Below are 26,296 nucleotides of genomic sequence, written 5' to 3'. Positions count from 1 at the left end.
TAGGAGATATCCCAACACTCAGCAGAGAGGGGCATCACATTCAATGAGACATTACTGCACAGCCAAACCAAGGAGTCACAGCAGTGCCCAGTGCAAATCTTGGCAGTCATATGAAGTCCAAGAAAGAAGGCCCAGCACTGTTTAATAGAGGGTATGAAGTGAAAAGCCAAGTAAAACAGGGATACCTGTGACATTATCAGCCCAGTGTAGAAAGCAAGAGAACAAGCAACAAGGGCCTATAAGGTGCCATACCGAGCTTCACACTGGGAGGCCAGGTGGACACAGGGTGGCAGAGTCCAGGCAATGAATGGGTGGGGGAACATGGGACACCACTGTGCTGGATCCTGCCTCTCACGGTGCACAGTACTAGCAGGACAGAAGTGCAGAGCTGGGGTCACAGGCTCTTCAGAAATTATCTCTGAGTTGGGCAGTGGTGGCTCACACCTTTAATCCTAGCACTTGAGAGGTAGAGGCAGGCAGGTCCCTGAGTTCAAGGCCAGCCTAGTCTACAAAATGAGTTTCAGGACAGCCAGGGCTACACAGAGAAACCCTGTCTCCAAAAAAAAAAAAAAAAAAAGAGGAAGAGAAAGAAGAAGAAAGAGGAGGACAAGGAAGGGGGGGGCGTGGTTTTGGAGAGGCCCATGAGTGCAAGCATGTGGACCTCCAGCAGGGTCACAGGTAGCATCTCCGCCCTCTAGTGGAAGAAACATGTCCAAGTTTGTCGGAAGGACCAAATGCAGTCCAGGCAGCAAGGTGCTGGGAAACACTTTCATCACTGCTGGTGCCTTCTGCCAGTAACAGGAGACCAAGCAGCATGGTTCCCCACAAAGATAGGCACCCAACAGGCTTCTGTGAGCGGGGGCTTCATACAGCAGCTGGCTCTTCATTGGAGCCTTCTGTGACTCAAGATGAGGGACAAAGGGGCAACATGCTGGGTCTGCAAATCCCCAGTTTATAGACTTCAAGCCAGAAATGATAACCTGGGAGTTACTGGTACCAGAATTCTTCCTAAAATCCCCTCGTGAAAAGGCAGGACTGGAGCAGAGGCCAAGGTTGCCGGGGGCTCACCCTGAAGGTAGGGTAGAAGTGGATGTCGTACGTGCGGCACACGTCCTGGTTCTTTTCTTCTGCACAGTCCAGAGCAGCGACACGGATGGCGGCAGCCCAGTCTGCGAGGCAAGAACGGGATCGTGAGCAGAGGTGCCAGCGCCAAGCCATTTCATGGGCGCCAGCATCTGCGTGAGCACCAGCTGCCCCAGTGAAACTGCCTGTGCACTTCCCCTTGTGCTGTTCATGAGCTCTGTGCTGAGCTGGGAGAGCAGAGCAACATTTCAACCAAGGCTGGAGGTGCTTCCACCACTGATCACTGAAAACAGAGTTTTGATGAATTTTCATATCACACAGCAGCTTGCTGTGCAGTTTTTCCTATTAAAGACACCTGGGGTTGGGGATTTAGCTCAGTGGTAGAGCGCTGGCCTAGCAAGTGCAAGGCCCTGGGTTCAGTCCTCAGCTCCAAAAAAAAAAAAAAAAAAAGACACCTGATGGGTGGAAGTGCAGGATGCAGGAACCGACGCATTGTCTGCAGGACGGTAATGGAACACTGCAAGAGATACCAAGTAGAGCACGAGCACGCACAGTGACCAGATAGACCTGGTGGGCCCAGAAACGTGCAACCATTTTTTTAAGTCAGGCCAGTGGTCTGCACTGATAGTACCTGCCTCCCCACCGGACCCCTGTCGCCCAGGGAAGCACATGCCACTGCTGCAAAGGAGGGGCAGTTTTAGATCTCCTTTCTTAGTTTCAAGGTTTTAATTGAGAATTTTCAACAAGTGTGTGTGTGTGTACACACACAGAATTATGCACCAGAAAAAGTATAATAACCCCCTACACGTGCCTTGTCTTGGTGTCGGTAATTACCAGCTCTTGTGAATGTTTTATTCAAATCCTTACCCAGTTCTAGAACTCAGGAAGCAACCTCAGATCCACAACATTGGTCATAAATCTTCCTGTCTTTTTCAGTCCAACACACTGCCATGGCCACAGCAAATGAGTTATGCTCCTAATGCCATCAGGCACCTAGTTGAAGCATCTCCTCCCATCCTGCCCACATCTGACACTCCCTAGAGCTCCTGTAAGAGGGGCATAGGTAGAGATTTTTATCAGGTTCTTTTGCTGGGATTAGTCTTAAGAAGCGAAGTGTAAGTGGAGTGTACCTTTAATCCCAGCACTCCAGAGGCAGAGGCAGGTGGATCTCTGAGTTTGAGGTGAGCCTGGTCTATAGAGCAAGTTCCAGGACAGCCAGGGCTACACAGAGAAACCCTGTCTCCAAAAAAAAGTGAAGTTTGCTTCTGCAGGAGTATGAGGGGGAGACTCAGCACCTCCCTCATTATTCTTTTTTTTTTGTTTGTTTGTTTTTTGAGACAGGGTTTCTCTATGTAGCTTTGCGCCTTTCCTGGATCTCGCTCTGTAGACCAGGCTGGCCTCGAATTCAGAGATCCACCTGCCTCTGCCTCCCGAGTGCTGGGATTAAAGGCGTGCGCCACCACCGCCCGGCTCTCCCTCATTATTCTAATAAATACACACTGGCTCAGGGCAGCGGCCTCTCTTCTCACCTCTCCCCAGGGGAGGGACACTTTGCAAAGGAAGTCGCCTCCTAGTAATGCAGAGGTAAATGCCTGGCTCTTCTCTGCCTTGCCTTCTCGTCACTAGCATCAGGTACACCGTAGGTAACTGCAGGGTCCTTCTAAGAGTGCACCCTTTCTCCAGGGTATTAAAATCACACCATTACACCTAGTTCCAGGCATCTGGTCCTGCAGGGGTCCTGTCTAGGTCCAGACCCAAGAAGTGCTGGGCTTGCCTGGTGGCCTGTGCACGGTCAGAAGCACAGCTCACAGGTACACAGTGTAGGAAGGGGGAACGGGCATGAGAGACAGGAGAACCACCTGGGTGACCTTGTACATGCTCTGTCTGGTAGTCACTTGATTTCTGGGCAGGAGCTCATGCAGTGGGTCATTGGTCAGCAGCATACTCTGTATTGCTAGTGTTACTCTGTTTTCACCAGCAACCTAGCTAAAAGTCACATGAAACCATTCCTCTGAGGACAAGTAATGCTCAAAAACCTCAGAGGCTACCTGTGGGGATCAGCACGGACTGAAGGGGCAGTGTCAGAAGACACAACACCATGTGCCAGAGTTCAGTGACTGTCTTCCTTGTGAACCACCCTGACTTATAATACACACCCTTTCTCTCTTTTATTACGAGTAAGAAACAAGAATAGGTCATTCACAGATAGTAACCAAATACTGTTGGCTGCAAAAAGCCAGCTCAGTCCCAGGGCCACTTTAAAAGCATAGGAGAAAACTCCAGTATTTCTGAATCACAGCCACAGCTTCCTGGAGTCTCAAATGGCACAGAACTGAGGAAGAACAGTTAATACTCCCATCCAATTAGGGGCAGATGGCACAGAAGGCACTCTGAGGCTCGAGGTGCTTCAAGGGCAGATGCCCGCCCTGCATCTGGCACAGCAGCTCATTCCTGCCACCCTTTGACTCACAGGCCCAACCAATTCTCTCTGCTCACTGGGTGTTTCCACCCACACTCTTCTTCCATGTTCTAGAAAAGCACCTTCTGCCTGCCAAGAGTGTAACAGTGAAAATCTCCAAGAGTACAATGTAGGAACCAGCCTCCCAGCTACCTGAAATACCAAACCCACCTAGAATTGGGAAGGATGCACCTAGGTTTTCACGGTGGGGTCTGGTCCTGTTTTTGTTTCTCAGAATTTTCTTAAGCATGCACATCAGGAGAACTGAGTGTAGGGCTGGTGCTCAGTGGCAGAGTACATCCCTGGGCTGATCCTGGCACTGTGGCAGCTGCTTGCTGGCACTGGGCACTAGATTAGTGTTTCTCAGATTCTGCATTCCAGAATGCAAACCAGAAGGCCACTCTCTCCAACACAAGGCACAGGAAAGGAGGGTTCCCGGTGCTGCAGGAGACAGTGCTCACCAAGACAAACCAGAGCCAGCGCTGTAGTTTGTCTCGTTTGTTTTTGTCTGAGATAGGCTCTGGCTAGGTAGCCCAGGCTGGTCTTGAACTTGAAATGCTCCTGCCTCAGTCTCCTGAGTGCTAAGACCGTAGACTGGCTGGTTATGGCTCTTTTAATATCCCCAAATATAGCCCAGCACTAGGGACTACACACATGAGCCCTCCTGAAATGACTTGGCATTTAGAAGACTGAAGGCACTAAGAGAATGTGGTGATATTTTGTTTCTGTTTGTATTTCTGACTCTGGGTTTTTATTATAAGACCAATTAGGATTTGTGTTCCATCAGCCTAGTCCACTAGGAATGCAGAGCAGTGCTCGTTGACAACTGCACCCTGGATCTCCACCAGAGCAAGGCCTCGACACTGATCCACAGAGTTCACCGCGCCCACAGTAGGCACTGTCCCCAAATATGTGAGCAACCTCCTGGCCCTGCAATGTCATCAGCACAGAACACGGCAAAGGGTCTTTGACCCACACTGTCCCACTCCAGTGTCCTGTGAATGTCACAGCTCTTACTTTGTACATGAGGACACTGAACTCTAAGCACCCACATGATGAGGGAGGAAGAGGGAACCCCAGAACCAACTCTCCTGACAATGATACCAGGACAGAGACAAGGAAGTAGGACATGTGGGGGAGCTGATGTTTCTGGGAAGTAGCAAGGTGCAGTGAGCCACACTATCAAGATAGAAGGCGACTCTTCCTTAGCTTAGCTGCAAACCCCATGCAAACAGCAGCAGGAGCTCACAAAGGGCCTCAACAGAACTCCACAGCTTCAAATCACAATCTTTCCAGGTCCTCACAGTCACACAGCACTCCTGCAGATCTCTTGTCTTGGGCCTGGACCCCATTTTGCTCCCTTGGCTGGGTTCTTTCCCGTCTCCTTCAGGTCCCTGAGGGGACACCACTTACAACATCCTTGACACTCAGGTGCATGAAGGTGAGGACAGTGAGGAGTCATCAGCCAGTGAGACTGCAGACTGTCCCAGGGTGACAACATGGTTAGGCCAGGGGAAGCAAGGCTGAGACCTCTCCAGGGCCACAGAGAAAGATCTTCTTACCACATGAGCATTTGTAGAACACTTACTAATGAACAATGCCCTCCGACCTCGAGAGATTCAGAAGAGCAGGCCTCGTGAACGCAAACTGTACCAGACGCCGTGCGTGTGCATATAGACAAGGGCTGGGAGCAAGTCCTCCTTTCCATGTAGTCAGGGCAGTGGGACCGACTCACCACCATGTCCACTTCTGGCCTCTCTGGCCTGGCCCGCCCTGAGCGCTGTCTCTGTGGTGCCTGCAGCTGGCTGTCCTAGCATCTCTCCTGGAATGTCCTGTCTTCCCCCTCAGCTCCAAGTGTCTCATATAGGTACAATGGAGACACCACTGGCTCTCTCTCCTTCAGACTCACAACAGTCATTTCAATCATATGGGGTCAGCTGCCCTGCCCTCTGACCCCATATGGGGCAATCGTTGGCTTGAAAAGGAGAAAGCCCTGGGTTGCCCACACTGTTTCAGCAGTCTGAAGCCTCAGCATGGTAGAAAGAGCCATCACTGCAGCACCGAGAAGGAGCAGTGAACCTGGAGCTTACCTCCTTCAGATATATTCGATAACAAGGTCATTGCCAGTGATGGAAATCCTTACCATGAGTCCACCCTGTAGCACCACAGCATAATTTCCAAAGAATTAAAGCAGATTCTCAAGCCAGGTGCGGAGGTGCATACTTGTAATCCCAGCACCTGGGAGGCAGAGGCACGTCAACGTCCAAGTTTGAGGCCAACCTGATCTACAGAGTGAGTTCCAGAATAGCCAGGGCTAAACAGAGAAACCCTGTCTCAAAAACCAAAACAAAAAGAAAAAAAGAAAAAGCAGATTCTCACTGAGGGAACCCTTGTCACCATGTTAACAATGTTCTTCAGCAGAACACTGAAGGCCCTGGTGAGGGTAGCACACAAGAGCGGCCGGGAATGTGAGGGGCCAGGGCAAAGCTGTCTTAGTGCTGACCCACACCATCAGATCTTACTGACCGAGTAAGATGTGAAGTTCACACAGCTGTAGCCAGGGCTAGTGAGCAATGAACAGCAGCCACCCAGACACCCCTGGATTACTAGTTCCTGTGAAATGAAGTCCTAGTATGAGATGGAAAGGACCTGAGGCCCACAGTGGCTGAGGATGAAAGGCAGAAGCTGGCCAGGCTGGGAACATGACCATACCCTGGGCTCAAATGCAATGGGTCATGAAGTCTCCTCCTAAGAACCACTCCTTACCCTTGCCTTAGGGTAAGCGTTGGCCCAAATCTATCTATACAGTTGGTTGGGTGAGGTGGTGCACACCACACCTGGAATCCCAGCATCAAAAAGCAAAGGCAAGAGGATTGCAACTTTGAAGACAAGACTGGGCTACATAGCAAGACCTTGACAAATCATCCCCCTCCCTCGAGACCAAAGGAAAAGTCCCAAGGACCCTCGCGAGTATGTCTTGCCTCTGTTCTGTCCACTGGGAACCTCACAGGCCTGAAATGGCCTGCAAAGCCCCGAGCTCACCTTAGAAGGTATGACTTTCTTCTGCTTCCTCACCATCATCAGACCCTTGGCTTTGGGGGGCAATGACCCTACTGACCTCTATCCAGTAAGGGTAGGAAGAGTTACTTTGCCTTTCCTAGTGTCCCAGTTTTTCCTGACTTTTACCCAGACACTTCTCAGAAGTCTGCTCTGCCATGCAAAACCATGGTTTGTTTTTGGTGTCTTGTCCTCTAGGAGCAGGATGCTCACTGTCTGCCAGGTCACCATGCTTGAACTCCTTTGACACCCTCTGGACCCGGGGTCCTGCCTGCCCGGGCTCTCTGCCCTTGCTGTGGCCAGTCACAGGGACAGCTCCTCAGAGGAGGACAGCAGGCTTCCCCAACTGCCAGCTCCTTTAGCAGGGGCAGGTTAGTCCTGCCGTTACTTTCTTTCTCACGTACTACACATCCCTCTAAGGAACAAGGACCTGCCTGCTTTGCCCACTGCTCCCTCCCTTCAGTAGAGCTGGGGTGAAGAGACGTGAGAATCAGCTCAGAGCCCACACTGCCAGCTGCCAACGCTGAGAGAAAGTCCAGCTTTAGCCTCACGCAAGCACCACCTGCCCTGCTGCTACTTCAGATCCCTGTGAGCCCATAAGGCACCTGCAGAGCCACACTTGGATAAAGTGCCCCTTAACAGAGGACATCCAGGGAAAGGGGTAAAAAACAGTTCGGCCTATGCACCCTGAGAAAGCTGCAGCAGCCGGCAATGACAGTCAGGAACTGTGAGGCCCGAAGCCTGAGGCTGGCAGATGGACAGCATTCACAGCAAACAGAGACACAGCACCCACCTTACCAGAAATGGGATTCGGAACCCTGAAGGCGGGCTCTGGGGTGTGCCTCATTCAGGAGTGCCGGCCTTGCCTATCCAGGACACCACACTAAAAGAAACCAAATGCAAATGCAAGAAACCAAATGCAAACTGCTTGTTTGCACCAGCCAGGCTGTCCCCTCCAGTGAGGGGTAACAGGGACCCCGCTGGAGGGCAGAGGTTGCGAGAGGGGAGGGTGACTAACTACAAGTGACTTCTGGCTTATACTCAGCTTAGCCATTTTAATACTACAGGCTTAGAAATATCTGTAAAATAATTACGATACATAGTAGACCAAGTTATTTCAAATTTATTTGTCAAGTGATTCGACTGCTGAATGAACAGAATCAACTTTTCCCTTCACTTGCCATGTCTCAATGGAGAAGCAGAGGAAATCCTGATTTTGCAACCAAGCATCATTGGTTCTAGAAAATGATTACAAGTAAATTAGCCTCAGGACTGTTCTAGCTCTCTTAGGGCTTCTTCACCCTCACAACCCAGCACTTGATACCCACCAGTCACCCAGGACCAGTGTGGGAACCAAGCACTCTTCCCCAGCCTCACTGAGAGTGGCTGGGGCCTCAAGGTTCTTCATTCTTAGCACTTGGTTTATTTAGTCTTGGTAAGATGAAAAACAATACGCCCCTAAAGCATTCAAGGGTGTACTGGGGTGAGGTTAACAAGCCCTGTTGGTTAGATGGTAAAGCATATGCTGGAGACACAAGAAAGGAATTGCTGTGATGACTGGGTCCCTTCCACTCCCTGATACCTGGAATGCAGTGGTGACAGTCCTCTGGGTGGGTGGCCAGCCTTGTTAAGTAAAACAACCCACTTGGCTATTTGAAAATACACAAGCAGCTGAGGCCCTTAACATGCTAACTGCAGCTACCTTGGAGAAGCACACTCTGGCCAGTTGGCAGCTGGTGCTGGCTAATGATAAAGTGACCAGATGGCTGTGACATACACTGAAGAGTGGTTGCCCTCTGCAGCTTCCAGGACTCTAGGCCTGCCAAACCCCTCAGCAATTACTGTCCCCAGTGTCCCTCTCTGTTTTCGGTAAGTGTCCCTCTCTGTTTTCGGTAAATGGATATCGGGCACCCTATAAATATTAGGCCGTCATCTTCAAGAGCCTGTGTCCTAAGCAAGCAGAAGACACCAGACACCATGGGAATGAGAGCCTAGGGGAGGCATAAAGGCTTAGCTACTGCTGGCAACATTAACAGAGCACTCGGTCTTCCGCCTGTGGATGGTACACTCTGTACCTATCTATCTGTCCAATACCTCCCACTCTCAATTCCCAGTGTCCTCTAGAGGGACACAGGAAATGTGCTAGTGGGGCTCATAGAATCACCTGTGCCTGGACTTAGGCCCTGGCCTGCCACCTGGGTACCCTCAGCCGCAACAGAGACTAACTGCCTCCTTGCCAGACAGTTCTACACTCATTCTAGACGCTGTGGGGTTGGCCTGGCAGTTCTCCTGTTCCCCTTCAAGTCCTTCACCAAGAATTTTAGGGCCGACAACAGACCTGCCCTCCTCTCCAAGGTGTACTTGAAGGGGAGAGAAGAGCCAGAGATCACAGTGAGCTCGGAGGGACACAGGCCCTTCCTTCAGGGCACATTCCTGTTCTCCTAGGCCTCTAGGTGATCGCCAGTGCAATCTACTCTTCAGTGGCCAGCAAAGTAAGCACAGGTGTCAACTGCCAACCCAGACTGAGCTAAACATGACAGCTTGGGATAAAAGATTCAACAGAGCAGAACAGTAGACCTTTTTGTTTTGTTTTGTTTTTGTTTGGTTTTTCGAGACAGAGGTTTTCTGTAGCGTTGGAGCCTGTTTTGGAACTCACTCTGTAGACCAGGCAGAGATCTGTCTATCTGAGATTAAAGGTGTGCACCACCACTGCCCAGCACAGTAGACCTTTTGTTAGCCCATCTCTCATAAGGAAAAACACTATTTCCCCCTAAAAGTCAGCGGAGAGGCAAAGAAACACCATCGTAAGTTTTTGAGGAAGTGAGGGCGTCCAGAACCAAAGACACAAGTGTTGTTCGAATCTCAGAGGTCTTATTTTTTTAATAGAAAACCTAGAGACAGATATCAGGGTGAAAGCTGAAAGATCAGAGAAGCAGAACAAGCCACAGCCAACCTCACCCCACCAACTCCTCAGCCGATCCCGTTTCCTGAACTGAAAGCCTCTGAGTCCTCATCCCCAAGGGTCTCAGCTGAACTGCTTTAGCTCCTGTTTCCTCACACCTTATATACCTTTCTCCACATTGCTGTCACTTCCTGGGGTTAAAGTGTGTGCTTCCCAGGACTGGGATTAAAGGTGTGTGCCACCACTGCCTGGCTGTGTTTCTAGTGTGGCCTTGAACTCACAGAGATCCAAATGGATTTCTGCCTCCCAAGTGATAGGGTTAAAGATGTGTGCCACCATTGTCTGGCCTCTATGTCTAATCTAGTGGCTGGCTCTGATCCTCAGGAAAGCTTTATTAGGGTACACAATATATCACCACATACAAGGCTGGGGAAGCCCTCCCTCTATAGACCTTCCAGTAGCTCACTCCAATCAGACAAGTTGAAGGACAGGAAGGCAAACATGGGCCACCTTCTAGTTCCAATGCCCACCCATGGCAACAAAGCCAATCCAATCAGAGACTGGGGCGGGGTTTGGGGAAACCAATGGGTGCTATTTCAGGGGGGCAGGAAGAGACTCTTGGTAAGAACCCAATGCAAGGCCTGCATGCCCAGCTCACAGGGGACTGCTTACCCCTGTGTGGCTAAGCACCCTCTCTCCCGCTGGATGACCCAGGCAGGGAGCACAGTCAAATGCAGGCCAGGGCAGAGGGTCTAGTGCTTCCCTTATTCTGCACAGAATTCCACAAGACAAGGCACTGAAGAGGTCCTGAGCTCAATATCCCAGGACAGGGGTGAGAACAAACCCCTCCTAAGGAAGATGGACATGGCAGACATCACAAGGATGCCATCCCTTCTGCAGGTATCTAGCAGTTAGGCAGGATCCCTTACAATAGCTGATCAGACATCTTTGGAGCTTGTGCTGACAGGATGTTGGGACCCACCCAGCAGCCTAGGCTGGGACCGATAACGTGGGTGTCTCCGCAATCCCCAGGTGACTTGCTTCACACTGGGACTCAGAGGGCCCTGACTCAGGCAGCCTTGTCCTCAGCATCCCTGCTCCCTCCTCAGGTCCTCACCTGATCCTGCCAGTCAGCTCTCTCACTGTCAACATACCAGAGTCAGTCTCAGGCCCATCGTCTTGGTAACCAGCCACTCTTTAGGCAACTTCATTTCATTAAGTCAACCATAGCATTAGTTGTGGATTTTTACTGTGGCACTTTCAGAATTGTCCTTCCTTTCAAGTTCCAGGGACAATTTCAGCCCTCTCTACTGTTGGTTTGGCTACAGAAGAACTGGCTTATAACATCTGATATGGTTAATGATATTTAAAAGTCAGTTATTAGATTGAAAGCCAGAACCAATTTAAACAAAGAAGCTGCCAGCAAGTCTTGCCAGGGTCACCTGCATGTCCATTGACAAGTATCAAGAACTGAAGAGTCCTCTCTACTACTGAGTGGCTTTAAAAACAAAAACAAAACAAAATAAAAACAAAACCACTATATAAACTCTGTCTTTTCAATCGTTGGTCTCAGTTTTGGCTAGAGCTTGCCAGGGACTTAAGAAAATTTGAGATGGCTCAGAGGTTAAAAGCACATACTGCTCTTGCAGGGACCGGGATTCGATTCCCAGCACCTACATCCTACACAGCTCCAGTTTCAGAGGATCCAACACCTCTGGCCTCCATGGAAAACTGCACACACCTGTACACACTCACACCCACATAATTCAAAATAAAATAAATCTTAGGAAGAAGGAAAAAAGAAAACTTAAGACCCAAGAGAACAATGCCATTAGATTCTACATAAAAGCCTAGCACTCAAGAAGCAGAGGTCAGTGGATTCAAGGCCAGCCTGGGCTACTCTAATGAAACTCTTTAAAAAAAAGAAAAAAAAAAAGGGGGGGGGTCCCAACAACGAGGAAAGAGAAGGTAAACATTTTAAAATAGTCATTTGCAATTGTGTACTTGAAAAACTGCTTCTTTGCAAATCTGTTTAAGAAAAACACAGCAGTGCTCAACACCAGACCTAAAACCAAAGTTGCAAGGAGAAGAGTAACAATTTGTTGTTTTGCACTGTGAGATCTGTAATTAGAGGTTAGTTCAACAGTAGGAAGCTGGTGAAGCCAGGGAAAGCTACTGCACAGCCACTTAAATCCCATTTACAGGAGCTGCTGGAAGAGGTCTGAGGTCTGCAAAGGTGAGGAGCAACTTAGCACTAAGAAAGCAACGATTTCTCAAAAGCTATGGTTAGTGAACGAGAAGCCCATCAAGACGACGCTTGGTAAACTTTCTGCTTCTGCACAGCGGTCCCCAGAGTGTCTGGCTTTCTAAGTTTCTCGGCCCGAAGCCCACCATATGGACGGCCGGCGACCTAGCAAACCAGGCTGGGGTTGGACAGGAATGGGGATCTTCCAGAGTGGAGACGCTAGACTCGCTCCGAAATGCAATTGCTGGGGATGGGGAAGGTCAAGGCTGGCCAGGGAGTGGTCAGGGTAAGAGGCTGGGGACAGGGTGAAGTCGGCGTTCCGAGAGCCGGCGACCTCAGTAAAGCCCCTGCTGTGGCTTCGACCCTCCCAGCTGCTGCGCGGGAGGAGCGTCGGCCGGCGCGCGGGACCCTCACCTCGCACGTCCGCCGCCAGCGCTCGCCAGGTGGGCGCATAGCCGATGCAGTGGCCGCACCACGACGAATGGAACTGCACCAGCCACGCGGCCGAGCTGTTGCCCGTGGCCGAGCGCACGCTGCCGCTGTCCAGCAACCACACGGCGTCCTCGCCCACGCGGTACAGCCGCGCCGCGCCGCCCTCCCGGGGCCCCACCGCCGCCACCGCCGCCAGCAGCAGGAGCAGCCGCGCGGCCCGAAGGGAGGGCGGCCGCCGCGCTTCAGCTCCGGGACCGCGCGCCACAGCCCCGGCCGCCGCCATGTTGGGAGTGCCGCCGGCGCGCCGACCTTTCACCCTGGCAACCGCCATCACGTGCTTGCGCGCGCCGGTCCCGCCCTGTGCACTGGCCCCGCCCCCAAATTAGCTAGTCCTCTCAAGCACCACCCCTCGTTCTCCTCGCCCCGCCCCCGTGGGGGTGGTCCCACCCCGAGCTCTGGTCATTCCTGGTCCGGCCTTGCTCGCTCTTTTTGCCCCGCCCCCGTACACTGGCCCCGCCCCAGAATGCAGGCCCCGCCTCACTCCCTAGATCTGCCCCGGCCCCCTACTCCTGGCCCCGCCCCTGCTCTGGGTCTCTGTTGGCCCTGACCCAATCTTAGTTTGCTCCTGACTACAGGTACTTTTCAACTAACTGAGAGGCCTGGGCCTAGGCAGCCAGATTTAGCAGGGCGAAATAGCTCATGCCAAGTTGAATGTGAAGTTGTTTCAGCCTGAAATGCATATTAAGTTGGGCATAAATAGACTCAGACACTATTCTGTATGTACCTGAAATTCATATGTAACATGCATCCTGGATTTTACAAGCAACCTGTGATTTTATCTGTCAACATCAAATGTCCATGATGATCACCTTGACCATTTTATAACCCAGAGGATAAGGTAGCGCCACAGGGCAAAGTCAGACGACGTCCTGCTGAGATTGTAGAAGGAAGAAGCAGACCTTTTTTTAGATAGGGTTCTAAGGAGGCTGGTATGGAACTCACTATATAGCTGAGTCTGATCTTGAACTCTCTGTCCTACCTCCCTAGCTCTGGGATTACAGATGTGTACCATCATGCCTGGCTTCTCCAATCACTTAGTCTACTTTGCTATGCTAACATTTCTGCTCTGCCAAACACTAGAGAGAACATACAAGCCAAGCCAAGCCCTGGTGCCCAGGGTTGTGTAGATCAAGAGAGCAAGTGGGGGGGGGGCTGTTGTGCATATAGCGGCATGGAGGCATCTCTTGGAAAGTTACTGGGTTGAGGGGAGGGGCGAGAGGAACATGTACAAAGTTCCTGAGGTGAAATGAAGGCTGCTGAGCCCTTGGGAGGCCTAGGGAGTGAGGAGCTGGTTTTGGTTGGAGCAGAGCATACGAGGGCCAGAGCAGAATAAGGAGAAGTGTCCTAATGACGAGGGATGATGGATGCCTGTGACTGTGGATTTGAGGGCCTGAGGATGGGATCCCTGCATATCCCCATGAGAGATGGAGCAGGGCTTAGAACTCGGGTACCCACAGACCACAGGTTGGCCGTTATCATCAGAGACTAACTGTGTCATTCTGTAGCCTGCAAGGACACAGCTGAGGGCAAAACCTCCATGCAGGTGAGCCACAGGGTCAGGAAAAGGCTGGTGTGTGTACGTGTGTACATGTGTCCCATTTTACAGACACCATGGCTGGCTCCTGATTGGGTTCTGCAAGCATGGGGTGGAGGGCTGTGGGGATTGCTTGAGGCAAAGGGAGAGAGACACTGGTTGGGAGACAACACAGAGACGCTGTTTGGTGTTTAATGGCCCCCAAGGGTGGGTAAGCAGGACCAGGAACCACAGAGACTGATATGGAAGCTGCCTTGGGAAGCAGGCAGGAGAGGACCCGCTGCTTGTGCCTGAGCTGGTGTGTAGGAACGATCTGGACAAGGCCTGCCTGAGGCAGGAGAGCCTGAGCTTCAGGTCCCAACTCTACCCAGAAGGCAAGAAGGTCTGAGGCAGGCAGGGTGGGATGGGGAAACCCATGGGGATATGAGGAAGGGATTCTGGAGTCTGGCTGAAGCCTCTCTCCAGCTGACAATCAAGAATTCCAATGCAGGCTGGAGAGATGGCCCAGAGGTTAAGAGCACTGACTGCTCTTTCAGAGGTCCTGAGTTCAATTCCCAGCAACCACATGGTGGCTCACAACCATCTGTAATGAGATCTGGCGCTCTCTTCTGTATACATAATAAATAAATAAAATCTTTTTTAAAAAAAGAATTCCAATGCAATTAACATTTGCTGACACAGACACAACATTTTTCAAACAAGGATGTTAAAGTAGCAGCAAGCCATGTTTAAGTGTTCTCAACCTAAACCTGCAAGTTTCTAGGAATCTCACAAGGAACCCCATTGACAAGAAAAGATGTGTCTTAAACCCCTTGTGGCCCAAGTTTTTTGTTTTGTTTTGTTTTTAACAGATTGCAATCCCATCCAAAGTGCCATCAGAACCATCCTATAGTCTCACTTATTGAAAGGGGGGAAAGAGAGAAAGGGAGAATCCCTTAGGAACCTGTTGAGCAAGAAACTCTGACAGCTTCCAAAATCCTATACACAGCTATTGCTAAACCACTTAGATATGACTGTCCTTTGAGAAGCCAACACCCAGGCTTAGGTGTGCCCTGTTCTTTCTCTGAGCACTTCTCTATTAAATCACTCCGATGAAGTTTTTGTTACTTTCTTCCTAATGAACTCCACTACGGTCAGGCTAGTCCTGAAATTCTTATCGATGGCAAAGTCAAGGATCTGGTGTGATCTGGGTGGAAATCGTTGAAGGACAAGGAGACTCCTCGGGTTGCTGGGGACCACATGGGTTGTGTCCATTGCTGCAACTGTGTCTCAGTGATGACAAATCCACTCTCCTCCCATCCCACAGCAACTAGACTCCAGGGCTCAGACGAGAGGCACAGTGAGAATGCTCTGTGATCCAGGGAGTCTTTGGCTCCCATCCACTTGTTTTTATGAGAGTGGCTGTCATGGTGGAGCTGGGCATGAAGCCCTAGGGGCTGGGGGACGTTGGGTGACAGTTTGGCATGTGGAAAGTTGAAAGCATGGTCCAAGGGGACTGCTTAGCAGGGCACTGACAGAGACAGATCACAGGAAAATCAAAGGCACAGGTTAACAGAGAAATAACTATTTTCTATGAAAAATAATGGCTTCTCCTGAGGCTCATGTCAAGATTTATTGGCCCAAGTGGTTACAAAGGATCAGAACCAGGGCGGGTACAGCCTGAGACCTTGGAGGGAGGGACCTTGGGCTGAAGCCTCACCAGGGTCAATACGTCTGAATGCCAAAGCGCTCTGCTCGCACACATGCTAGCTAGATAAAGCGTGTCTAGCACTTTCTGTGGATATACTTTCTCTCCGCCCACAAGAGTAATTTCATGGCTTGGCTCCTGCAGCTACAGCAGTCTTCAGAAAGCCTGGCCTGATTCTCATTAGTTTCCCATCACCAGCTTCCCTTCAAGGACACTGTGCCAAGGCTAAAGCATGCTGCACCTGCTCTGTACCCAGGGGAGGTGGCTCTGGGGAGATCCTGGCTGTATTGTGTGTATAGCCCTAATGTGCCTAGCTTTCAGCACCAACCCCCATGAAACTAAGACTGGGCAGGGGCAAGGGGCTGCTGTGGAATTTGAGGCAAGTTTACAAGGTTTTGATGGGGGAGATTTATTGCCATGCCAAACATGTGTGTAAAATACATAATTCTCCTCACTCAGCCTCATAAATCCAAAGAGGTTAGCAATAAATAGGAAAAAAAAAAAAAAAAAAAAAAACAAGTAAAGGATTACAGACTAATTCATTCCAAAAAACCACAGGGCAGTCAATAGGAAAGCTGTAGGTCAGAAATGTGTCTTAAAATTATATACACCAAAGAGTGCATATTCCCTGACTGGACCAAACCTCTTCTGTGCTCTGGCACCAGCTGGGAAACCTGGTGCAGGAGCTTAGCTGGCAGATCCCTGGAGCCAAGCGTTCTACTGCATAAAAGTTGGCTTCCTGAGAGCTCACTGGAATAAGAGGCTGGGACGCCCCTGAGGCCAAGTGAACTGTGGGTCTGCAAGGGGCTGTTGGGAAAGGGATCCTACTTCATAGCAGGGGCCCAAAGGAATTGTAAATGGCCTGGAAACCATCACCAAAGCCTGCAGCAGAGGCAGGACAGATCTGATGGCTTGCCACCAAGGGGGCTTTCCCGTTCCACCTGCCTGTTGAATGTGGGTTCCCCAGAGGCCATAAGCTAGTCAGAGGAGATAATGCCTTACAGTTGGGCCTCTGAGCATGGGTGGGAGAAGCCAAGCCCTGGATGGATCAGCCCTGGACTCACATGTCCCTAAGCCTAGCAGGATGCTCATCTATCAATAATCCGCACCCACAAGGGGTCTTCTCATTCAAGAAATAACTAGTTGCACAATTTTGTGAGTGTATTAAAAGTCACTAATATGTACATTTTTAAAAGGAAACTATGATATGTGGATTATAATCAATAAAATTTGATTAGAAGCCTATTGGTTGTGGTGCATGCCTTTAATCCCAGCACTTCAAGAGCCTGATAGAAAGTGGACACTCTGCCCAGGGAATACAGACACAGCCATCCTGTAATGGGCATGAGAGAATCTCACCCATGACTGCCAGACATAGGTGAACAATGGACATTTATAGGATGAGACAAAGGCAGATCTCTGTGAGTTCAAGGCTAGCCTTGTCTATAGAATGAGTTGCAGGACAGTTAGGGTTGTTACACAGAGAAACCCTGTCTTGAGAAAAGAAAAAAAAAACCACAAAAACAAAAAAAAAAAATTTTAAAGCCATTTAATTAGAAGAGTCTGGAGAGATGGCTCAGCAGTTAAGAGTACCTGTTGCTTTTGAGGACCAGGATTTGATTCCCAGCACCCACGTGGTGGCTCACAGCTGTTTGTGACTCCAGTTCCAGGGATGCAAACCCTCTTCTGACCTCTGCAGGTACCAAGGCACACCCATGGTGCACATACATTCATGCAGACAAAATAGTCACACACATAAAATAAAAATAATTCTTTGTGAATAAAGTTTTAAAAGGAGATCAGATGGGCAGGGGTGGTGGTGGGCGGGGGACGGGACTCATAGGAGAGCACTTCACTAGCTCTATACTAGGCTCTATATTCCGTCCCCAACACTGGAAAAAAGTGTTAAAATATAAGATGGCTGAGCACGGTAATGTAGACCTGCGCTACTCAGGAGGCTGAGAAAGGAGGATTGCAAGTTCCAGGTCGCTTGGGCTAGAGTGAATTCAAGGCCAGCCTGGGAGCGCAGTAAGAACCTGTCCCTCCAGGTCTTAGTTTCTCTCTCCAGGTGCTGAGAAGAAGTAAAAGGGATGTATTGGTGCTTGCTGCTAAACCTGATGACCTGAGTTTGATCCACAAACCCCACGTGGTAGAAGGAGAGAACTGACTGGCAGTTCTTCTATGACCGCACGCAGACACTGCGGCACCCACACACATACAAGTAAATGAATGTTAAAACAAATAAGTGAAAAGGGGCTGGGGACGGTTCAATGTTAGCAAGTTTTCCTAGTTTGTGCCAAGCCTTGGCCCAAGCCTCAATCCTGGTTGGCAGGGGGGATATCTTGGTATATACAGAAGTATAAAAATGAAAACAAAAACCATTTTCTGAAGATAATTTCTTCGTATTTTAGACTTTACTCAAGTATTTTTTTAATTTTTAAAAACTGATATATAAAACAAAAACACACATATTACCTAGCTATCACATGAAGTGTTCAACTTTTTTTTTTTTTTTTTTTTAGTTTTTCGAGACAGGGTTTCTCTGTGTAGCTTTGCACCTTTCCTGGAACTCACTTGGTAGTCCAGGCTGGCCTCGAACTCACAGAGATCTGCCTGGCTCTGCCTCCCGAGTGCTGGGATTAAAGGTATGCGCCACCACTGCCCAGCTTTCAACTTCTTTTATGTGCATAATTTCCCATGATACATTGCTAAACACGAACGCAGTGACCCAGACTTTTCATGGAGATAAACCAATTTCATCGGCACAGATTATTCTTAAGCATAGTGTTTAAGGATTAAAATAAGATGTAAGCAAGACTGAGGGAAAGAAGGGGAGGTGGGGAGGAAGGGAGGAAGGACAGGGCAGAGGATGAATACAGTCAGAGTACATGATGCACTTGGGAGACAATGTCTCTATGAGACCCAGCAAGAGAACAGTGAATATACATCAATAAACAAGAAATTAAAACAAAAGGATGGATGACAGATGATTAGATACGCACACCCATGTATATACAAACATGCACACACTGTACATGCTGATTTAAGGCAAGCAACCTCTGGGGGTTCTAACCATGTATGTGAGCTCCATCCCATGGGATCCTGCCCAAGCCTGATTCAGAAAACAGATTCAAAAGCTGCTTCTTCTGAAAGACTTCCGGGTTTGTGTAAAAGCCACTTCCTTTGAGGTGTGTGGCAGCTCATGTCTAATATCCTAGTACTCGGGAGGGAGGCTGAGACAGAGAGATTTACATGAGTTCAAAGCTAACCTGGGTTACAGAGCAAAACCCAGGCATACACAAACACATGCACACAATGCTGCTACCCCAGGGCACTAAAGACAAGGAGACAGAAAGCTGCACAAATAAGATGCATCAGGACACCCCCACCTGCATGGGCGTCTAGTCAGGGGACTCTGTGTGGCTTCCAGCACAAGAGCCTAGAATCCCCAAAGACAGCCCATCCCCCTAATGCTCTGGGTCCCAGAAAAGCCTCCGTGCAGCTAAAAAAGCAGAGGTTTCTGTTGTCTGCGGCTGTGCACCAGCACCAGAGACTACAATTGGTCGGGATACAGTTGTGGGGTAACACCGGGCTGCCAGGAGTGAGTGGCAGGCAGCCTGTTCTCCCTCAGGAATACACCAGAGTCCCCTGAGGGAGGTGAAGGTGGCACCTGGCAGAAGTCACTGTTTAGTGGCCTGTCCTCACCCTTATACGAGCCCCCAGTGTTCTGCTCTCCTGGGGAACTGACTATAGGAGCCCACCCCAGGGCCTCTCCACTCCCTGTAGAGATCCCGTACCCTAGGCTCCTGTGAGCCCAGCCCCCAGCTGGCTGAGGCCCTTGGCTCTGCAAGCTGGTCTCATTCTTATGATTAAGCCGTTGGCTTCCTTCCACACAGCAAATCCTGTGTGGTTGGATCAACAAGTCCTTGGATGCGAGTCCTGAGGGAAGAAGGCATTCTGGGGGAGAATGGCCACTGCTTCCTTATACAAAAGCCATCTGTGTCACCTGCCCACATTTCAAGAACCACTCTGTTCATTCTGTCCTGGAAGGCCCCCAGGGAATAAAGGAGGCCGTCTAGGCCTTTCTCTAGTCAGCCCAGCCTACAAGGGACAAGATGTCTTTTTGGATCCCAGTCACTGTGTTTCTGAGAAACTTAGTGTCCCAGCAAGCCCTATGAAAGCAAAAAATATCACAAGACCAGGAGAGACCCTCAACCCCTGGGGACAAGCCCTAAGCCTTGCTTGTCAAGGGTGACCAGTTATCTGCTCCCCATCTCCACAAGATGAACAAATGTCCCTCAGCCACAAGCAATCTGTTGGAAACAGGAGACATAGCAAGATCCAGATGGGACTGAAGAGATATCTCAGCTGATTAAGCATTTGCCCTGAAAGTATGAGACCTACATTCAGTTCCCATAACCCACGTTCAAAAACAAACAAACGAGACAGATACCTCAGCCTGTAAAAGCACTCGCCATGCAAGCCTGGCAAGCTGAGTTTGATCCCTAGAAACCACTGCAGAAGGAACCAATTCCCAAAAGTTGTCGTCTAACCTCCACACAGGGACCATGGCATGCACACATGCACACACACAAAATATTTTTTAAAGTCAAGAGCTGGAGAGATGGCTTAGTGATTAAGAGTGTTTCCTGGGGCTGGAGAGATGGCTCAGCAGTTAAGAGCACTGGCTGCTCTTCCAAAGGTCCTGAGTTCAATTCCCAGCAACCACATGGTGGCTCACAATCATCTGTAATGAGATCTGGTGCCCTCTTCTGGTCTGCAGGGATACATGCAGGCAGAACACTATACATAATAAATATTTTTTTTAAAAAAGAGTGTTTCCAGCTTCCAGAGGACCTAAGTTCAATTCCCAGCACCCATATCAGATGGCTCTCAACCACCTTAACTCCAGCTGTGACACCCTCTTCTGGGAATCCAAGAGCACATGCACACATGCGCGCGCGCGCACACACACACACAAACACACACACACACGTTAAAGGTAGGTGAACATTGGGTATTTACAGGCTGAGACAAAGCCCAGGACAGATCCTCCATGTACTCTGATCACTTCTCTGCTTGGTGGCCTCCAACACTACTTTTCCCCTTGGCATCAATGACTCCCACACTACCTTGTTCTAGCTGGAGCCTCTGACCTCCTGCGCTTTCCTTGGGCAGCCACTGGACACCATCCTACATAGCCTTTGCTGTGCATGCCTCAATCACTGAGGTTTGGACCCTTTGAGAGCCTGATAGAAGCTGGGATACTCTGGGCATGAGAGAATCTCATGACTATTGTTTGTTTCAGATAACTATCCTGCCAGCCTGGTGCAGTGTGAACATTCTGTATGACAATGGGAAGACCAGGTCCCTCAAATCAGGTTCTTGTGTATACAGACAGACAGAGAGACGCACAGGCACAAACAGACAGACACACAGATAACACACACACAGAGTCACATGTCAGATGTCTATGCGTTCCTATCATTTCGGAGCACACCCCTAGGGGTTGTCTCCAGGGGCCAACCCTGAAAGTGCAGCCAGAGAGTCACACAAGATCCTCCTGCTGAGCTGGGTGGACACCACATCCACTGGCCCAGCATCTCCTGTCCCTGGAAGATCCACACAGGTCCCAGAGGCAGGGTCAAACGCCGAGTCTCTCCTACAGAGCTCCTGTCTGTCCAACAAATCCTGGAGCTTGGGCTGGCCCTCTGTCCAGCAGCTCTGGCCTTCCCTCTCCTTCTTACTAGTGTGCTTGGAGGATTCAGCCTGGCCACTGGCCACTGAGGGCACTGGGCCCGGGGGTGGGCTTTCAGAGGGTGCAGACCAGGAGGGTGAGGATGTGGCTGCTCTTCTGTCTAAAAGGTGTTCTGTACCTAGCTGGTGCTCTGCACTCTTGAAGCACGGTGCTGCTTCCCAAGGTCCACCTTGACTGCCCGAGGCCTCCTCAAGATTCTTTCTGGTCACACAAGCCACTGGGGATGGACTCAGGGGCTGAGCTGGCAGTCTTGGGGATGTCTCAGGGGCACTGACTACCCAGTTACTCAAGGGAGATGTTGAACTTGAGTCATTCAGGCTTCCATCTTGCCCAGATGCTCCTAGGCAGTGCCCTGACTTCTGGGGCCCCAGGGAAAGGGCTTCCTCCAGAGCCTCCTCAGATAAGGAGGACATGTCTTCAACAGTAACGGACATATCCTCCCCTAGGGTGTCCAGTGAGTCACCTGGAAACATGGCCTCCTCAGGCGGGGAAGGGAAGTCTTCTGAGCTGGGGTTGGGCTCATTGATGTCACTCTTTGCTTGGGGAGAAGGAGGTGGTGGAGGGAGGCGAGTGTCCCTGTGGATGGAGGATGGAAGGTCCCCACTGTCGTAAGATAGTTCCTCATCCACAGGAGACAGTATTTCAGTCAGGACTCCATCTACATATGACGGACTGGCTACCTCTGTGACAAGGGGGGCTCTGTCCTCAGAAGGAGCATTCAGGGTCACGGCAGCCTTAGGATCAGGCAAGGCCTGTAGGGACTTCCTCTGTATGGATGGATTAGTATCAGCATCCGGGGGTTCCCCCTGGTAGCCAGCTGAGGCCTCAGTAGGCATCTTTGCTTTGCTGAGACCTGCCCTTCCAGAGGTGGAAGTGTCCAAAGGAAAGGACAGTGGCAGAGTCGAGTCACTGATAGAAGGGATCTGGGGTGGGAACACTGTGAAAGTGGCCACTGGGGACATCTGCCTCGTTTCCCCTGTATTTGATGCACCAGTCAGGTTCCTACTGGTTCTGGAAGCTTCTTGTTCTTCCCCAGGCCCCGGGGAGGGAAGAGTGACATAGAGCCCTCCACGGCCTTCCAGGTCCAAAGAATCATTTGCAGGCAAGGAGCATCCTGAGGGTGGCTCAACACAAGGGCTGGGGTCCTCAAAGTTCTCATCCCAGATTTGGCTGGAGGACTCTGACAACTCGGACCCCAATCTTGGGGAAGGGGCATGTGGGAACGACAATGGCCAGCCTGCCTGAGTGAAGTCGTACCCTGGCTCTGAGCCTCCTGCCACAGCTGCCTCCTCAGAGAAGTCACTCAGGAGTCTGGCCTCACTGCCTTCTAGTCTCTGCAGGGTCACTTGGCCTACATCCTCAGGAAGCCCCTCCAGCGGCGGAAGTCCCTGGTGGAGGTCCCAGAATGGAGGCAGACCAGGTTTCTCCCAGGAATCATGAGCAGAAAGCTCCCTAGACCAACGGGGATCTGCAGGCAGAGTATCTTCAGCCTCCAAGTTAGACAGGGATGTGGAACTGTTAGAAAGTTGGACTAGGGTGGCTGTGGCCTTCTGAAACTCCTGGAGAGATGAACAGGAAAGGCTGCTTGATGAGCCCGCTGAAGGGGTGAGGGATAAGGCAGGGGCTTCTGAAGACCCTGAGAAGCTACTAGAAACAGACTCAGAACACACGTCCAAGATGGCAGCAGGCTGGGACGGAGGGCTGTCGGGGTGCCAGGCTGGCTGTGCCTCCTCCTCACTGGCCACAGGAGCTGCTGAGATGGATTGAATTGGGGAGTGTCTCACAGTCGCCACACCCTACATGGTAGACTATACCAGAAGCAGTCTCAAATTGAAAAGATGTTCTAACAGAAGACACTAAAAAGGGCACTGGTACCAGTTACAACCCCTAGGTAACTGTTTCAGCCCCTCCCCTACTTGTGGGTCACATGTGGCTGTCCCTGAGTGTCTGGACTCAGCCTATACCACCTCAGCTGTTGTTAGAGGTGGTGTTTGGCTCTGTTTGGCTTGTTTTGAAGTTTTAGACTCAGCCTGCAGCCCTAGGGGAAAGGGTCAGCAGGGTTCCCCCATCCCAGCCAGGCAGTATGGAGGACAGGGCAATACGCCTTCACAAAAGCCTCACTTTGATCTAAGACCTGGTTTTGGATAGCCTCTAAGTGAAGACTTAATGGTCTTTGAATAACCCTGGGGTGGTGGTAGGGGTCCTAAAGGGATGGGAACCTCACCTGGGGAAGCAGCCTTCTGGTCAGCTTCCAGGCGGGTGGAGGGGATGTCTGGGTTCTCCTGTTGACAGGCTTCTCTCCTGCAAGCACATGGTGAACTCCTGGCTGCTGGGGAAGGAGTCTTACTTCCAGTTGCCCTTGCCCCAGGGCTCACAGTCATTGACCCCCATGACACACTTTTATGAACAGCCCTGCCAATCACCCACCATTGAAGCCACCATTGCCACACAGGGTTACCTGGGATGGGGGTGGGGGATGGGGGCAACATCTGACCACAAGTCACCTTGATCAGGTGGCAGGTGGGGACACTTCCAGACACCTGTGTCCCCCAGCTCCATCTTGGCCCTTCATTGGGCAACAACTCTGATACCAAGAAGGAATCAGAGCCAGTGGTATGCAGCTGGGCACAGTCCAGGAGGGGTGGGGAGGAGTCTAGGCATTGAGAGGTCCCAGATGCTAAGACTGTCTCCATGCCTCAGTGCCTTACCCAACCCATGCTCCACACCTTTGCTGCTCTGACTGCCAATGTGTCTCTCCCTGGTGTTCGCCCTTGGGGCTTCTGGAAACACCTAGCCCTTGATTTGTTCTGTTTTCAGCCACCTGCAGGAAACACATTGGAAAAGTAAGATATCCATTAGGCCCTCTCCCACCTCCTCCACTGGGGATCAAAGGCTGTGCTTCCTGAGACTAAAGGGACCCTTGAAGAGGGCCCCAAAGATCCCAATCATCACATCTCCTTTCTCCCTGGGAAGACTTTCTTTCTGCCCAAGCGTTGAGTGTGAGGTGAGACTCTTAGAACCCGCAACTTGCAGAACCGTATGAACTGCCTGGAACGCGCTCTGAGCCCTCATCCTGGGACAGCCTCCTGTGATGTACAAGGCAGCCCCTTGAGGCCACACAGCAGGCCAGTGCCCCCATAGCCTGCAGACGGCACATGGCCACACCCTGACTCACTCTGGCTTCCTCAGGACAAGGACCATCTCCACTTAGGGACTGCCCACACTCTCCATGCAAGCTCCAAGCATGGCTGTCTGTAGGCTGTCTCTCCACTGCCCAAGCTGCACTGGGCTTGGTCTGTAGGTCGCCTGTGGGACAAGCAGACTGTGAACGCTGGCATGCATAGATGCAGAAGGGCAAAGCAGTGGCTCCCAGGAAAAATATCTGAAAATTCAAAACGGATGCAAGACTTGACTGTGGCATTTGATGTGTGTGAGCACCTAAAAGATGTGATTGTGTTTCCCAAATTATCCTGTTGGATAATGAGTGATGTGAAGTCCTGGGGGAAAAGCACATGGAAAAAAACATTTTAAATTTGCATCCCTATTGTCAGGTGGGTGGCACACACTTGAACACAAGCACTTGGGAGGCAAAGGCAGGCTGATCTCTAGGAGTCCCAGGCCAACCTGGTTTACAGCCTTGTCTCAGAAAACAAAAACTTATAGCCCTCCTCCCCTCCTTTGGGGGACCTCCCACAAGTGGCTGGGACCCCTTGTCAGAGCCGTTCCCTTCCTTGTCTCAGCACTATGCAGAGGCTCTCTAGTACTGTGAGGGGCACGGGCACTCAGGTAAGGGTAGGCCTTGGACATGGCATGGTCTTTCATGGCACGCTAAAAGGCCAGACAAGTGGCCCAAAGCAGTGCCCAGCAGAGCCAGAGTATACCTAGATCTGAGTCCTGCCTGGCCCCTGGTAGACTGTTGGGCTCCTGAGTCCCACTGGCCTATGGGACTAGAGGTATGGTGCCCTAAGCTCTCATCCAGAGCCTGGGATGAAGGCCAAGGTGGCGGGGTCATTGCAGGAAGGACCCTGGACTTCTCTAATGGTCACGCCAGGGTGTTCCCAAGAACCTTGCAGGAACCATCTTCTGACTAGGGAGTGGCTAGCCCTGGATCAGACAGGTGCATCCTGGACCATCACTAATAAGCTCCACCATCACGGTCCAGGTACTTCAGTTCTCAGGCCCCAGGCTCTTCACCTGCAGGGTGGGTAACGAGCATACTCACCCCAAGTGACAACAGGGTCCCTGAGTGTGGTCTAAGTACTGGCTGACTTCAGTACACACTGAAGTCCACATGTGACAGCTAGTACACACATACACACACGCACACACATACACACACACACACACACACACACACACACACGGTCACAGGGCAGAAGAGAGCAACATGAACGGTGAGGGGCATCAGGCCTAACAATGTCCACAGAGCCCTAACAAGAGCCAACAGAGGCGTGACTCCAGCAGACCGGAAAGCCATGGAAATGGGCTCTGCATGCCCCCTGCCCACCATCACCTTTGACCCCGGGAACCCCACCTGTCCTAACTCTCCTGGATAATCTTAATGCACTGGGAAGGCCTTGCTTCTTCTTATCCTAACTGACTTGGAATGCACTCTCTCTGGCCCCAAATGAGAAGAGTGCCTTGATCCCGCACAGTCTGACAAGATTTGGCCTCCCTCTTGCTTCTGAGGGTAGAGGCTGAGTAGGGGGTGGAGGGATGGAGCTTCGGAACCCAGGGCTGTGACCCAGGAGTGGGGAACTCAGAGGTGGCATCAACTCACTGTGAGCCAGCCAGGCCAGCCAGGCCAATCCCTCAATGTCAGCCCCAGGGCAACCCCCCGAGAGAGAACTGGACTCTCCTACCCCTCCTCCCAAGATCAGTTCTGCCCTCAGGGAGGCCTCAGGGCCAAGTGCATCGTTCAGAAAGTTGGGAATTTGATTTGTGTAAATCTGTGGTGTCTGTTAATAAGGATGCTTCTGACTGTGCTGGTTTCTAAGCTCTTAGAAATGTCTAGATAAACGAAGCTACAGCTAAAACAACCAGACCAGGTATTGTCTTTAATGCCCCCAGAGGAAGCAGC

General features: G+C 50.9%; 2 protein-coding genes across 4 annotated transcripts in view; both read right to left on the bottom strand.

The window, feature by feature from the left end:
- The window catches only part of Qsox2 (quiescin sulfhydryl oxidase 2), a 31,426-nt gene extending 18,951 nt beyond the window's left edge, over nucleotides 1-12,475 (bottom strand). The window contains exons 1-2 of the mRNA XM_028868804.2: nucleotides 12,160-12,475; nucleotides 1,069-1,169 (exon numbers count right to left, since the gene is read on the bottom strand). Coding sequence (XP_028724637.1) covers nucleotides 1,069-1,169; nucleotides 12,160-12,460 — 402 coding nt within the window. The 5' untranslated portion in view covers nucleotides 12,461-12,475. The remainder of the gene's footprint in view (nucleotides 1-1,068; nucleotides 1,170-12,159) is intronic.
- Nucleotides 12,476-20,306: 7,831 nt separating this feature from the next.
- Ccdc187 (coiled-coil domain containing 187) overlaps nucleotides 20,307-26,296 on the bottom strand; it is a 56,838-nt gene continuing 50,848 nt past the window's right edge. For 2 of the 3 annotated variants that reach the window (XM_037204680.1, XM_037204679.1), the window contains 4 exons: nucleotides 24,392-24,522; nucleotides 23,925-24,037; nucleotides 23,441-23,517; nucleotides 20,307-22,969 (listed from right to left, as the gene is read on the bottom strand). In XM_037204680.1, coding sequence (XP_037060575.1) covers nucleotides 20,961-22,969; nucleotides 23,441-23,517; nucleotides 23,925-24,037; nucleotides 24,392-24,522 — 2,330 coding nt within the window. In that variant the 3' untranslated portion in view covers nucleotides 20,307-20,960. The remainder of the gene's footprint in view (nucleotides 22,970-23,440; nucleotides 23,518-23,924; nucleotides 24,038-24,391; nucleotides 24,523-26,296) is intronic. The other variant, XM_037204678.1, reaches the window with a different exon arrangement.

This window comes from Peromyscus leucopus, chromosome 4 (genome assembly GCF_004664715.2).
Source record: "Peromyscus leucopus breed LL Stock chromosome 4, UCI_PerLeu_2.1, whole genome shotgun sequence".
Taxonomy (NCBI): Eukaryota; Metazoa; Chordata; class Mammalia; order Rodentia; family Cricetidae; genus Peromyscus; species Peromyscus leucopus.
This window is presented reverse-complemented; position numbering and strand designations above follow the sequence as displayed.